Source organism: Watersipora subatra, chromosome 4 (genome assembly GCF_963576615.1).
Source record: "Watersipora subatra chromosome 4, tzWatSuba1.1, whole genome shotgun sequence".
NCBI lineage: Eukaryota > Metazoa > Bryozoa > Gymnolaemata > Cheilostomatida > Watersiporidae > Watersipora > Watersipora subatra.
In genome coordinates this window covers 58,170,564-58,186,196 of record NC_088711.1, presented here as the reverse complement: position 1 = coordinate 58,186,196, position 15,633 = coordinate 58,170,564, and the positions used below count along the sequence as shown (strand labels likewise).

General features: G+C 34.3%; 1 protein-coding gene across 1 annotated transcript; it reads right to left on the bottom strand.

Annotated features, from left to right (window-relative positions):
- Window positions 1–172: 172 nt before the first annotated feature.
- On the bottom strand, window positions 173–10,661 carry LOC137394396 (uncharacterized). Its single transcript, XM_068081111.1, has 4 exons — window positions 9,563–10,661; window positions 9,226–9,342; window positions 8,984–9,072; window positions 173–370 (listed from the first exon to the last, which is right to left on the bottom strand). Exons 1-4 carry the CDS (start codon window positions 10,659–10,661, stop codon window positions 173–175), a joined length of 1,503 nt encoding a protein of 500 aa, XP_067937212.1.
- Window positions 10,662–15,633: the final 4,972 nt, after the last annotated feature.

Below are 15,633 nucleotides of genomic sequence, written 5' to 3'. Positions count from 1 at the left end.
AATGAGAACTAAGATTTTGGAAAACAAAATGCATAACAACGTAATGCAACAAAATAAAATCAACAAGTATTATCTCATGGCTGTGAATTAGCATAACAGTTTTACTGGCAAAATACTTAAAACAGTTACTGGTCAGGAGCAATCCCGTAATAAACCTAGGTAGCAAGTGGTTTTAGGAAGGAGATGCTTCGATCTGGACAGGAGCGATGCTAGTTGCCAAGCACCGCCTTACCAAGGCTTGACTAGCAGCTATGGAGCGAGAAAGGTTGTCCTGGTGCCTGCGTTCCCCAACAAAAGCAATGAGCAGCTCGTGCCTCATCTGTGTAGTCAATTGTACCAGACACTCATAAGCAGCTTCTAAAGACATTGTCTACAAATAGGCAAATATTTTTAATAAAAATATTAAACTCCGCTGTAACAATTTATTAATAACTTGAACTCTGCCATCGGTGAGCTCGGAGTACTTGAGCATTTTCAGTACTTAAAACAACCATTTAGCTTTAAATCTTTACCTTTTTGTGTGAAATGAAGCTGGTTGATTTTAGGGCGCTGAAATGTGCACTATTACAAGCATGATTGCTACAAAAGTTAACAGCTATATGCAACAACAATCCAGCTATCAGAGTATTTAAAACTACAATTAGCTATAGAGGGTGCATAATAGGCAAATTTTAAAAGCAGAGATAATCTCCAAGCTCAGCAACTGAACTTGCAGTCTTCTCATACATACACCACAAACAACACTATCTTTGGAATCCCTCACTGAGACAATTTTCCCATAAAAAACTTATACACGTGAGTTTGTTATGTATACAAACTCTACTCTCTCTCAGCTATTATTACTGCCTGCAAAGCTTTAGTGGCAAGCTATGAACTAGAGTATATTTATGTGTACACTAGCTACATGGTAGACTGAGCAACAATTTTTCAAGTGTGACACACTGATATACTAAATTCGAATTGCGATGGCTCGTGTCAGCATTGTCTGTCATTCACAGAAAAGTCATGATCTGATATGTATTGTTATAAATGCTGAATCTCTTGTATTTATAAGCTTTATCGGAAAAGGCTGATGATTTGTATAATTGATAGTGAAAGGAAAACATAACTAAAAACAATTTTTTCGTAAAATATACATACAGCTGAAGCTACAGACTCCGAGTCATTCTCGCTAAACAAAGTACTGGAGTGAGTGAGCTGCAATTTACTAAACAAAGAACTTTTGATACAAGAGAGGGAAAATTCACCAGAAATCCCTCATTGAGTGTTGCAACATTGGTGCCTTATTGACAATGATTGACAACTTTTCCCATGAATTATTCAAGTTCTAGCTGAAGCAGTTTGTTATCTAGTCCAGGATTTGGCTAGTACACACAAAAGCTGTTAACAATAAAAACTACAGTTAGTTGATGATTATTAAAAATATCAGTTGTTTAACTTGTTTTTAAAAAGGATCATATTTTTATGGTCAGTAGTCTATGACTGTTTCCTTATTTGGGATAGCAACAGCAGACTAATCTGGTTGAAGAAGTAATTTAAGGCTGAATACTCTGAATGCCCCAATTTTTTCTGAGCATTGAACCTCAACCAATAAAGGTTCACATGTTAGTTGCTCTGACCACAGCAACTCCCTTCCAACAACCACTGCTGAGAATCATTCAAGGTGCGGCACTCTGACAAAGTCTATGCATTTTGCAATAACAGTCATAGTAAGACAACTTTATTTCATTCTATGGATAATTTTTCATAAAAAAATTTCTAACCTGTGCACAAACCCTAACACAATCCAATTACAATCAATGATGAGGGCAATTTTCATAATCAATGATTTTTAAAATGGTCTGACATCTTTGTCGTATGATAAGGCCATTGCATGTTGTGGCAAGTCTATAAGAATACATTGTACTATGTTTAATCGATCTAACAGCCTAAAAACCTACAACACCTCTTTAAACAATACTGTAAGTAACCACGCACAGCCTTAAAGCCAATGTATTGTTATACGCAAAGTTAATTCCAGTTTAAAATACTGTATCTGCAGAAATTGTTACAAGTTGACTTGCAGAAAAATTCACATTACAGTTATTTGGTATCAAAAGGTTCACCATGTCTTACTCTGGTGTGTTGTAAGTGGAAAACATGTGGAAATGTGATCACAAGCTCTTAAAAGCTCCAAAAACGAACAGTTTATCGCAGCTATCATCTCAGCTCAATATGGTTATTGTTTTAACATGTCATGTTCTCACGTGAATTGAAAGGCCAATAAAAGGCTCAGTATGAAACGTTTCGTAGCACTAGTTTATGACAAACGCTTCGGGTTTTACCGAAAAGCCTGTATCAGATGTAGACACTCACTACTTTACAGTTTCGTTTAAGCTTGGTCTAGTCATCTAGTCGTAATCTGATCATGTGACCCATACTTCCTGCCAAATGGCCTGAACATTTTCTGCAACAATTTTTGTTTATTACGGGTGATGAACAGGCTGCTCATATTTATCAAAGGATGATATGCACTCCTTCGAGCTAAGGTTAAAACATTAAATTAATTTTTAAGCTAGGTTTTGAGATAACAGTGCTCAAAGTGACAGCAATACAATGATCGTGAAATAGACGCGTAAGGACAATAGACATGGTTTTATTGAATTTGTGAAGTATGTTTGTGAAAATAATTGGACAGAAGCTATCATGTTCAACTACGTCCCATTTGAGCTGTTTTGGAAATGGATTCCAATCTACGACGATTTTGTCATGGCTGTGATTAACTGTTCGTTTTTAGCTTTTAAGAGCTTGTAATCACATTTTCACATGTTTTGCACCTACTACACCACAGAGTAAGACATGGTGAAGCTTTTGATACCAAATAACTGTAATGTGAATTTGTTGCAAGTCAACCTTTAAGGTGATCGCAGTAACGGTTTGCATTAACGTTGTTATTGAGCCTAATCTTCTTGGGCACATATCATTGTGAAATAATTTCAGCTTATTTTATGTCACTGCGCAAGCTCTTTATTATGTCACTATAGCCTCATTTTGACATTCAGCAACGTTTATCCATACCTTTTCCATTTTGTTTTTAGCAAATTTACTTGAACATTTTAAAAACCATAGATGTAAAATCTTGCATTTTGAGCTATGCTAGAAGTATTAAAACATTCGGATTCTCTAGTTTTCCCTATATACATGTAGGCTTATATAAACTAATATGGACTGCAGTAGAAATGTGTAGTCAGCAATGTTTGAATCTATCATTTAGCAGAATATAGACGAAGAGAAACAAATCTAAAGCTAGCTTTAGCATAGACTAAATTAGAATATGTAAAATTAAATACTCCATTATTTTTCAAGGACACTTATGTTACAAATGCTTTAAAGGTTAGTTGGGATACTGAGAGAGCATTTTACATGATTGACAAAAAAACAAGTTGGAATGTATATTTTTCACAATAAAAGAACATAGTTATAATAAAAAAGTTTAGCAATTTAGTGCTTCATATATCAAAGCAATATATTATGTGGTAATTGATACATCAGAACTATATATTATAATGTGGTATTTGATACATCAGAACTATAAATTATAATGTGGTATTTAATACAACAGAACTATACATTATAATGTGCAGGGTTGGCATTATTCCTGGGAAAAACTGGTAAAAACCGAGAAAAACTGGTAAAAACCGGGAACAACTGGTAAAAACCGGGAACCACTGAGAAATATTATAACGCCAGAATTTTTTATCCAAATATTTTGCTAAACAATGAAATTTAATATAAATGGAAAATTGGACTAAACAATTGGTTGTGTGACTCCATATTTATATCAAACGATAGCAATGGAAGTCGAATTGTGTTTAAAAGTGGGAAAAATTGGAAAAAATCAACACTCAAAATACGGGCCAACGTTAAATAACGATGAGCCTTTTACAGTCCAATAATAGAACTGTTTTTAGGTGCATTGTTTAGCGCTTTTTCCTTAGTGCAGACAAAGTGCAACAGGCTTGGAGTGGAGAAAGCATCAAACTGGTAGCTTGATACCAAAACCTAAAAACAATTTCTTTAGGGTATGATTCGGCCAAATAAGAGGATTAAGTTTTCTTAGACAATCAATTCTCAATACTCTAATCCGTTTGTTCAGTTCACCGGTCTCTACTACTTGGCATTATCTTCATGTGTTTTCGTCTTTCAATTATTTTCTAATTGTTGTATTATGCTTACTTTCACATTTCACGCATCAATTTTGCTTTTCATTCAATATTACTACTAAATATATGTAAATAAACGAATATTATCTTGTGATCTGGTCTTTTCATTTTATATTTAGTAAATAAACCAATTAAAAAGGTTATGCACTTTTTTAGCCTGTGTCCCGTTAAAGAGCCATAAAGAAGCTCTATGAAGCTAATGGTATAAGTGTATTGTTATTCTTTGCTTAAGCATTAGTCAACTTGTCAAAAAAGAGGTTTTTTAGTTTTTCCCGCTTTTGGACAAAAATGAGTTTTTCCGGGGTGGTAAAAACCGGTATAAACCGGCGGTAATAATCGCCATGGGAAATACGATGCCAACCCTGATAATGTGGTATTTAATACATCAGAGTTATATATTATAATGTGGTATTTGACACATCAGAACTATATATTATAATGTGGTATTTGATACATCAGAGCTATATATTATAATGTGGTATTTGATGCATCAGAGCAATATATTATAGTGTGGTATTTGATACATCAGTTATATATTATAATGTGGTATTTGATACATAGGGGCAATATATTACAATGTGGTATTTGATACATCAGAGCAATATATTATGATGTGGCATTTGATACACCAGAGCAAAATATTATAATGTGGCATTTGATACATCGGAACTAAATATTATAGTGTGTTATTTGGTACATCAGAGCTATATATTATATAGTGTGTTATTTGGTACATCAAAACTACCGTACAGGATGAATTCATTCGCAGAGTTATATTTCGCGAAAATTGTCTTTTTATGCATATTCGCGGATGAATTTATTCGCGGCTGAAAACTGCCACTCTCTAGGAAAAGTTAACTCTATTGCGGCTAGTAATAGAGTTTTCCTCCGCATGCGCACAACACGTGTTCTGGTTTATATTTGGCTTACAACTGCGAGGCGATCTTGCTAAGCTACGGTAAACAATTTTTGCTGCGTCCAGTGGTAAACACGAATATTCAACGCTTTGGAGGCCTTTGATAAGCCAACAACTTGTGGTAAGTAATGAGTTTTTTTTAAACCATTTACTAAATTAATAATTGAGTTTTACTTCAGTAAAACGCAATATATATTTTTTCCATCCCTACCGCTTTGTTATTCGTTTTAGTGTGAGAAAGAGCCCAATAATCTACACGAACCATTGGCAGTAAAGCTAATAAACGCAGACTGCGCAACGGTTGGTCATCTACCCCGTGAAATAAGTATAGTAAGCAGCTTTTTCATCATATCCGGAGGTACAATGACTGCAAGGGTGGTGGATGTTATTCCTAGAAGATCACCAATCATTCAGGGATGTTTTGAAATTGAAGTGACCGCAGCTGCTAACGAGGAGAATATATCTGTTTTAAAAAAGGAACAAAAACGCCTTTACGATCACAAACTTTTGGCCAACCAGCAGAACGTTACAATAGTAAGCGACGAGGAGATTTCTGATAACTGACTTACCAGCCACGTAGTAGTGAGAGAATTGCCTTTAACATCTACCCAAGACAGTGACAGCGATATAGCGCTGTTATTACCAGAATAACTAGTCAGAGAGCACCATTACACGCTAGTATTCACTTATCAAGAGTATCAGTTTAATTTTATTGCTCTAGACAACCGCCATATGGACTAAACTATTTATATTTACTCCATTCATCGTTTGTAAAATTGTATTTGTAACATTTTATTTGTACACTCAAGTTTGTTATAAATTATAATATATCTATACATGAAATAAAATATACAATTAATCATGTTTGCTGCAGCGATATCAAGGAGTTGTTGTCGATGAAGGGGTCTAGGTTGACTGGTTGCTTCTCTGCCAATATTTCTGCCACGGTGAATATTACTACTTGTCTTTAGTTTTCGTAATTGGAGTAGGTTGTTTCATTGTCAATCTGCAGTAAACACAAAAAAGAAAAAAATATTAACAAGTGTCAAGGAAGTACAAAAACAATAGCTGAAGTATTTAATGAAAGCGATCAGTTTTTAAACAAAAGAATTAACTAATGCAGTTAATTATGGAAAAACGTATCTGCAAAGCAAATACATACCATAATGTCCAGATCAGAATCATGATCGTCCTCAACTTCGGTATTAGGGATTGATGGAGTTGATTTCAATGTAAAAAGACTAGGAGAGACCTTTTGCAATGACGAAGCCACGCCGAATAACTTGTGAAAACCTTGAATGATTTTGTAAAGTTTGATGCAATGGCAATAAAGCTCGAAGCCTGGCGATGATTTTAAATAAATTTTGAAACTCGGCTACGTTTAGTACTTTTGCCTAGTGGCTATTTTTGCGATGACGCCATTCTGCATATCTTGTGACAACCTTGAATAATTTTGTAAAGAAATGTGATGCATTGGCAATGGTGTTAGCTCAAAGCCCAGGCAATGATTTTAAAAATGTTTTGAAACTCAACTACGTTTAGTATTTATATTGAAAACCAGCCTAGCGGCTAGTTTTTAATTTGGTGCAGTAGTTATTCTCCCTTGTGATTAAAAATAGAACTAATTATTCATGGAATTTTATAATTCGCGGAGTTGCCTGCTCGCGAACTCGCGAATTTTATAACCAACGAATATTTTCATCCTGTACGGTGTATATTATAACTAGCGGAATGCCCAGCGTTGCACGAGTATTAAAAATCATCTTATAAACAGTGACAGGTAATGTAGTTGCCTGCCACTTGCCATTAGCCTGGCATATTGCTAATTTGAGCAAGCTAGTAAATTAAACCTACTAACAAGAGCCGTGAGAGCAAGGTTTAGTGATGTTGCGCTGTAATGCGTATTTTAACCTAGATAATCACTCCTACTGTCCAATGAATCTATCAATCTCACGTAGGTTAATTGATAAATATATTTGCCTGGTGAACAGGGGGTTCTGAGATCAAATCCAACAGGACATGAGTTTTCAATTCCAAAATTTTAATAGCTATAGCTCGAAAAACCGAAACACACAGAGACACACTCACAAACTTTGAGATTTATATATAGATGTAGTATTTGATACATCAGAGCTATACATTATAGCAATAGTTTTCAGAAACAAATAAATTGACTTGCTTTAAGGAGATTTTATTGAATTTTTTAAAACTTGAGAGCTGCAAAAATAAAAATAATCTTGAAGGTTGACTTGCAACAAAATTCACATTACAGTTATTTGGTGTTAAAATATTCACCATGCCTTACTCTGTTGTGTTGTAGGTGCAAAATATGTAGGAATGCGATTACAAGCTCTTAAAAGCTAAAAAAAACTAAGTTAATCGCAGCCACACAAGACCGCCGTAGTTTGGATTCTCTTTCCAAAATGGCTCAAATGGGACGTAGTTGTTACGAGATGGTTTCTGTTTACACTTTTATGCAACCTCATTCATGGAAATATTTTCACAAATATACTTCAAGCGTTCAATAAAACCATGTCTATTGCTCTTACGCGTCTGTTTTATCGTCATTGTAATGCTGTCACTTTTAGCACTGATATCTTATAACTTACCATAAATTTTTTTTTAATTTTTTAACCTTAGCTCGAAGGAGTACATATCATTGTCTGATAAACATGACAAGCCTGTTGGTCACATGTGATAATCGTAAAGTGCTGCAGAAATTATTTGCGAAGTATTGGGTCACATGATCAGATTGCGACAAGACGATTACAATAAGCCGAAACAAAACTGTAGAGTAGTGAGCATCTATATTTGATACGGGGTCTTCAGTAAAACCTGAAGTGTTTGTCATAAACTAGTGCTACGAGGAGTTTCATATTGAGCCTTTTATAGGCCTTTCAATTCACGTGAGAACATCACGTGACAAAACAATAACCAAATGTAATGACAACGTCAGAGAAATAAACTGATTCCCATCTATGGCGGCTTTTCAATTTTGAGCTTTTAAGGGCTTGTAATCACATTTCCACATATTTGGCACCTACCACCACACAACAGTAAAACATGGCGAACCTTTTGATACCAATTAACTGTAATGTGAATTTTGTTGTAAGTCAACCTTTAACAAATTTTCAATTTTTAAAAATAATTCAAGCATTTTTGTTTCACATACAAATAATAAACTGGGACACAAATGCAGCATGGCAAAAAGTGAAATCATCAACTCATGTACAGCAAGAAGTCGCCATTATGACATCATCTTACTAAAATATAGTTGCAAGTGATGGGAAGTCTAAGACCATCAGTTCTTGCTTTAGCTTCTGCGTACATTGAGGTAGTTTAACTCATGAAATTTCACAAAGAAATAGGTAATGATGATGCGCTAGTGAGCACCACATATATTAGGCCTAGTGATTAGACATATCATTATTCAGATAGCCTGTGATCCTATGATGCATTTATGACAAACTTTGTTTTTGAGGAAGCAAAATTAAACTAATACAAGAAAATCTTTTGTGTGCCGAGGTTTGGCTGTATGTAACTTTGGCAGTTTTGGTTAGGATTAGCTAAAAAAAGATAAAGAGTTAACTTCTAACTGCTCCCTAGGTTTTTTCATTGCTACATTTAAACGCTACATATGAGCACTGAAAAACCATTTGACCAACACACATCATTACACTATTAATTTATTCTCAAGCTCATCACCTCTTTGCAGTGTCTGAAAAATTTGTATGATCATAGAACATTGTAAAAATATGATGTAAAGAAATTTTACTAAGCTGAACAGATAACAAATATTTATAAACTACCGGAGAAAGCAAAAAGCATGCTGTTTTGCAGTACATGGTCCCCAGAAAACACTTACCTCCACAATATTTGATGGTGGAGATGGCCTTGCTCTGTTACCTGACTGCCCGGTTCGCTCTTCTTCTACTTTTCGTTTTGCAACTCTAGCTGTAAACATAGCATGTAAATAATGTGCACCACTGACCTTTGTACTAACTTTCAAGGGTTACGATTATGTAATCAAATTTAGTAATAATATTAACTTTACATAATTAGTATAATAGTCAAAGATCAAAGCTGTAGTTTTATGCTAGATAATACCGTGCCAAAAAGGGCTACTCCTTTTGATGCTGTTGATTTTGCTTCTAACCTTCTCTTTGTTCTTGTGAGAGCCTTGATGAAGCCAGATATCATTCTCAACAATGATATGGGCAATTTCTGCATAATTAAATAATTTTACAAATTTATATTTGAAAACAAAATATAGACCTTCTGCTACATTTGCTAACAGATACCCTAATTTTAAACTGAGACACAGTATTTTATTTATACGGGACATTTCAGTTATTTTATAAATAGTTGTTGATTTATTTATCAAGAAATAGGAATTACCTGAATAATAAATAAAACAGATTACCTGTACAACTTTTTAACCCACCTTGATAAAACTTGTCAATGATTGGGGACTCATTTTGATTGATTGTTGAAGCTGGCCCTCCATCTGTAGGAACAATGTGCTTTTCTGTTGCAATTTGGAAATACAAAGCAATACACTTAGTAGAGCGACATTTTGACACTGTCTGCCGCACTAACTCTTCAGTCATTCCGAAATCGCGATACCCAAATGTGTAAGTCTTCTTTATCTCTGCGATAGTACTGCTGATTGACAAATGATTCTGACCAACCTGACCCCGCCGATTATGTACTGCTTCAATAATTTGCTCAAAACTTTCCTTCGGCGCAATCTCCCTGTTACTCTTTTTAGACATAAGTGAAACTATTTGGAGATCTTTGCCCTCTACAACGGAATTCACCTTAACATACATCTTCTTTGCCCAAAGAAGGAATTTTTTCAGCTTAGCATTATTGACCTCTGGTAAATTTTTGTTAGTTTTAATAGGATTACTATACATTTTGCTAGTTACTGAAGTCGGCAACGAATCGTTTGGTGCTAATTTTGTGTTGTTAGATAAATCAGTATTTGGCACACAGGGCAAACTGTCGATAGAAGGAATGTCATCGTCGTGAATGTTTCCCTGGTTACGGATATGATTTTCTAATTTCTGAAACTGCATATTACCGGTAGCTATATCGTCATCATCACCTAAAACCGCTGTACCCTTAGTTGAAAAAGTTATCTTCTCTTCAACGCAATAATCGATATCAGTAGTCATTGACTGGTTTGATGATTCAGCTTGGATAGCGGTACTAAAAGATGCAGTTGCAGAAGACAACCCTGTAAAACGTTTATTATTGACAGACGTAGATGCATCATTGCGTTGCGCATGAAAAGCTCGCTCAAGCCCGCAGTCTTTTGCGATGTTTTCAAATGCTTGATATTCCGATGCTGGAATAGGAATTTCTGAATCGTTTAATGCCAACTCTGTAGGAACTTCACGATTCACTAAATATTTTAAAAACAAAGAATACAAATTATAGGATATAGGTCCCGAAACTATCTTGCTTTGTGATAGTCGTTTATTTTGCCTTTTCAATGAATTTTCGCGAAAGCTTACGTCTGCAGGATTGTCAGCCATCTTGTCTTGTAATCTCCATGAAAACTTACAATACAAATACTAATGCATGATTTTTTGTTTATATTATTTGCAAAAAATCTATCGCATTTTAATAAAAAAAAAGTTTATTTAGCTAATCATAATTATTGACATGTCAACTACCTTGCGTTTAAACGTTAAGATAAGGCCATTTTGAAGCAGAAAAAAATCGAAAAATCGGCAGTATCTTACATGTATATTATAAGGCTGCAGCAAAAAAATAAGTAAGAAAAAGAAAGAGGTAAAGAAGTACAACAAAGTCATTTTTAATATTTGAATCAAGGTATTACACAGACTCATATTGGATTATTTTGTTGCTAAAATGATTCGGCAGGTTTTGTCAACTTGCACTCTTTCAATGTGCAAATTACTTTATTATTATTACTTTACTACAGCCTGATATACATAGTATAGTTGTTTTTTCATTATTGACCATTGGCTTTGCATAGTAATTCGTTAGTTCAGTCATTATGACTCATTCATTGTTTGTTCAGAACGAGAAGCATAAAAAGCCTGCACACATATCCCCGAGATGAGCGCTTTAAAAATGACTCAAATCAATCCAATTCTCATCAAACTATTAGCAACTCCATTCCCAAATTTTTTGCATCATAGATTACGTGAGAGTCGATTAATTTCAATTCAATAAGCAAAACACCACAATTCAATTCTATATTCGTTAGCTATCTTCCAACGAATCAATTTGATTGAGTTCTTTAAACAAAATCAATTATCTATCAATTCGCTACTTGTTCACTAGCTGGTCTGTTTAGCCTTTGCTCTTAAGAGAGTTGCTTACCCACACAGATGTTATTGGGTAACTCCTATGCAAAACAAGCTTAGAAATAAAATAAACATTAATTGTTGCAGCTTTGTTTTATCATATATTAATGGGCTTGGTGGTTAAATTTACAAAAATAATTTAATATAAAATATGTTAAAGTTGCTGAGGTCATGCTCGATTTATGAAAGTACTTGATGATGCCCCTATGACTAAATATTCGCTCCACTGGTGCACTGGTGGCAGGGGGTGTGCATAGAATCTCCTTAATTTTAGCAAATTCGGGCATCTGCCTCTTGTATTTACTCCAACATTATATACCTGTGTAAAGGTTTTTAGTGATGATAATCAAATTGCTTTCTAATGTTTCTCCAGAATGCTTGTTGAACAGTACCAGAGCATGACATAATTTCTCATTTATAGAAACTAGCTACCACATGTGCATCATTACCAACACTCGAGTGATCTCACATTAGATTAGTCAATGCATCATTACACATAGCTTACAGTTACGGCCGAAAAAATAGCAACCACTGAAACAATGATTTCTGCCAGCTGATGTATACAAACAACCAAAATACAGTGAAATTACCTTTACGTGTAGCATCCAACTCGTGATATTTAAACCATAACTGCCACGTACAACTTTTATCGTATTTGCTAGGTAAATCAGACACGCTGATCCCGATTTTGTACTCAAACTAAAGATTGCTCCACTAACTTTTAAAGTCATGAAGGCTTTTTTACAGCGTTTCAATATCTGTCTCAAAAACAACACAATTGGCACAACAAACTTCGCTCATAAATTTGTGACATACGCTAGCTTTTTAGGAACAAAAGTTAGGGATGTTTAGTCCGATTTAAAATGATAGAGATGGGTGTCTTAAAACCCATTATTATTTAAATTCAGCCTTCAAAATAATATCAGTCTTTTCTGAAAGGTAGATAAGCTATTTAACAATGCATATTTAAAAAATGAGCTCAAAAAAGCACGATAACAACGCTAGCTTGTGATAAATCGCGCTTTTTTTAGCTCATTTTTCTCGGCGTTCAGCCTATTAAGCATCCTGTAACAAGCTATGAGCAATTTTGAATAGTTTATCTACCTTTCATAAAAGACTGAGAAAATTTTGAAGACTGAATTTAGATAATAATGGGTTTAAACACATCCATCTCTATCATTCTAAATCGGACTAAACATCCTTAACTTCCGCTCCTAAAAAGCTAGAGTCTGTCACATATTTATGGGCGGAGCTTGTTGTGCCGATTGTGTTGTTTTCAAGACTGATATTAAAACACTGTAAAAAAGCCCTTGTCACTGCCAGTTAGTAGATCAATTCTTCTTTCGAGTACAAAATCGGAATCAGCATGTCTGATTTATCTAGAAAACACGATAAAAGTTGTACGCGGCAGTTACGGTTTAGGTAATTCACCCTCTAAGCCATTATCATACACTGAAGGAGCAATGGCTTTTTCTTCAGTTTGTTGAAGAGGTTTATTCTGTGCTATTCTGGCTCCTTGATGACAACAGGTGCCGCTGGCTGAGCAGAATGTGGCACCCATTTCTTGAGTTCCCAAAGCAAATGGCATTTGTATGTACAAGTTAGTGATAGCTATTGGTGGTTGAAAGAAAGTTGATAGTATCATAGGTGAACTGCATGCAGCAAATCGAAATAGTGTGTCGAATTATTGCCAATGCATGCATTGCCACATTAGGGCTGCAATTGTTATTACATACTACCATTTCCACTATCTAATGTACCCACCGTCAAATGATTGCCAATATGAACCAAGTTGAATGTGTCCATATACACATACGTACATGTATATATACATGTATATACATGTATATCTATACCTCGATTAATTGAATTTGTTATTGTACTGTTATTGATCAAAAAAATATTTACTAATCATTTTATTCAATAATTGTTTGTAACAGAAAATTTTAATACTTATTATAATAATTTTTGTTTATTTATTAACCACTAGTCTAAGCAACTGACAATTGAATGCTGTGAATAACAAATAATTTGATAATAATTACAACAATCAATTGTTTAGATAATAGATAGTTAGAGATAGTTTGAGATACACCAGAAAATGAAAGGCTTAAAATAGAGCAATAATAATAATTTAAGATAGTGTTTTCTCTCATTCATTTATTACATTTAGACTCCTTCATTCATTGCGTATTTAATATAGCACAATAATTACCTAAATAAATAATAAACTACTTACCACTGCAAAAACGGCTACGTCGGAAGAAAAGATAGCATCATCGCTAGCGCTATTCTTATCAGTAGTGTTCATCACATTTATAATATGATTATAATAATACTGTAAAAACGAATGGATATTGTTAGTAAGTTGATAAAATATATATTGAATATTGAATAAATTAGTGAACTCACCAGACTAGTGGAACTATCTACTATCTATCTATCTAACTATCTATCCAGCGAAAGAAAATCTTGCCAACAAACTTCAAAACTAAGAACAACTAGGCTAGTGAATTAGGTTTAACTTACCACTGAGTCCTGTGGGTGATAAATTTAGACCACTGTATAGGACGTAGCTTGATGCTTGAATGAGATGTAGTTACCTTTGTTTACATGATGATCAAAACAGCATAGCTAAACCTGTTAAATCATAGAATTATACTATATCATTGCGTGGTACATACATAGTAATACTACACATTATCAACAAATAGAATGTACCGTAAATACCGTTAATACGTACCGTTTTACGTAACGTAAATATGATATAGAGGTTTATGAAAAGGTTAAACGCTTGCAGCTGGCATTGCTGGACTGCACTTACAATCAACTGATTGATTTAATAGGATGTTACTTTCCATGATGGATTTTCCATTAACACAGTAATAAATTACTAATCATAGAGATACTGATATAGTAATAATAAAGAGAAGCAGTGACTCAAGTATTTTGCTTATTGAAAAATGGAGAATCAAGTGAATTTGTCTATGATGACAGGAAAGAATCGATTCAATTCAACTCTTACTGGTAGGATGCGCCGAATCATTTCTATTCTACAGTAAGTAAAAGATATCAGAGAATCGATTAAATTTGATTCGTTTGTAAATTGAACCTTAAGGCTCGCTCGAACAAGCATGTTAACTCGAGTGCCCATCTCTGCCTATCCCCTTCAAAATTGATAACTTCTCTGAGGTTTGATGTATATCTGAATATTGTGCTCCTAACAAACAACGCTCACAAAATCTGTTCTATTATACAAACGTGCTGCCCTTTTATTTTGTGCGCTGTTTGACAGCTATGATTTTGTGTGTGTAATACAAAAAACCCTACTGATGAGATGCCCTGCTGAACAAAAGCTTGCATTAAATTGAAACCAGGCTCGTTCGGATTATTACATCAAACGACATAATCATTAATGTCTTTTTTTGGCTGTAACAACTGTTGAAATAGCTTTACCCATAGAGAACCTGAGCACTGAGCCAAGAACATGTAGGAGTAATGTTTTTCACAGAAGTTATCCTACCTTTGATTATTTTTAAAAGCTGTGGCAAAGTGTTAAAATATTTGTAAAGTTTATATGAGTTTAAATATTTTGTACACTTTGTGTTTCTATTGCAAGTATTAGCTAACTTTTTAATAGTTTGACAATAGAACTAGTGTGATAGCAAGTCATTGAAGAAGCCAGTCATGCTTTTAACCGGACCCACTAAAACAATTTAACTTATTACCTTTATTTGAACGACATGGCGCTCTTATTTTTCTACCCTTCCTTCAGTGATGTTCAAATAAAGGGTGGCGGTTGTATTTTTTAAACACCTCATTAGAATGTTGAAAAGATAAATTTAACCCTTTCACAGGCGAATTGACTGTCATTTATATTTTGCACTTCACTTCGGACGTGCGACATTAACCCTTCTGGAGGCAAGAAATTTGCTTACTTAGCTCCAACTTGACGTAAATTTCTTAAAGAAATATGCAAGAGAAAGTTGATACAAGTTTCTACCAGTTGATATCTACCGCTTGCAATTAATCAATGATGATCTTATACCCTGCATTGCAGTTTTTTGGAGCTTTAAAGTTGTTTTTTCATACTAAATTTGAAGGTATATTTTCATTTTATAACTATATTTAACAAGGTTGCATAAAAGCCCATTGCACTCATCGATATATT

Coding starts and splice junctions, on each gene's coding strand:
- LOC137394396 (XM_068081111.1), bottom strand. CDS start 10,661: ATGGCTGACAATCCTGCAGACGTAAGCTTTCGCGAAAATTCATTGAAA. Junction 9,343..9,562: donor CATTGACAAGTTTTATCAAG/GTGGGTTAAAAA, acceptor TTAATTATGCAG/AAATTGCCCATATCATTGTT. Junction 9,073..9,225: donor GAGTAGCCCTTTTTGGCACG/GTATTATCTAGC, acceptor CTATGTTTACAG/CTAGAGTTGCAAAACGAAAA.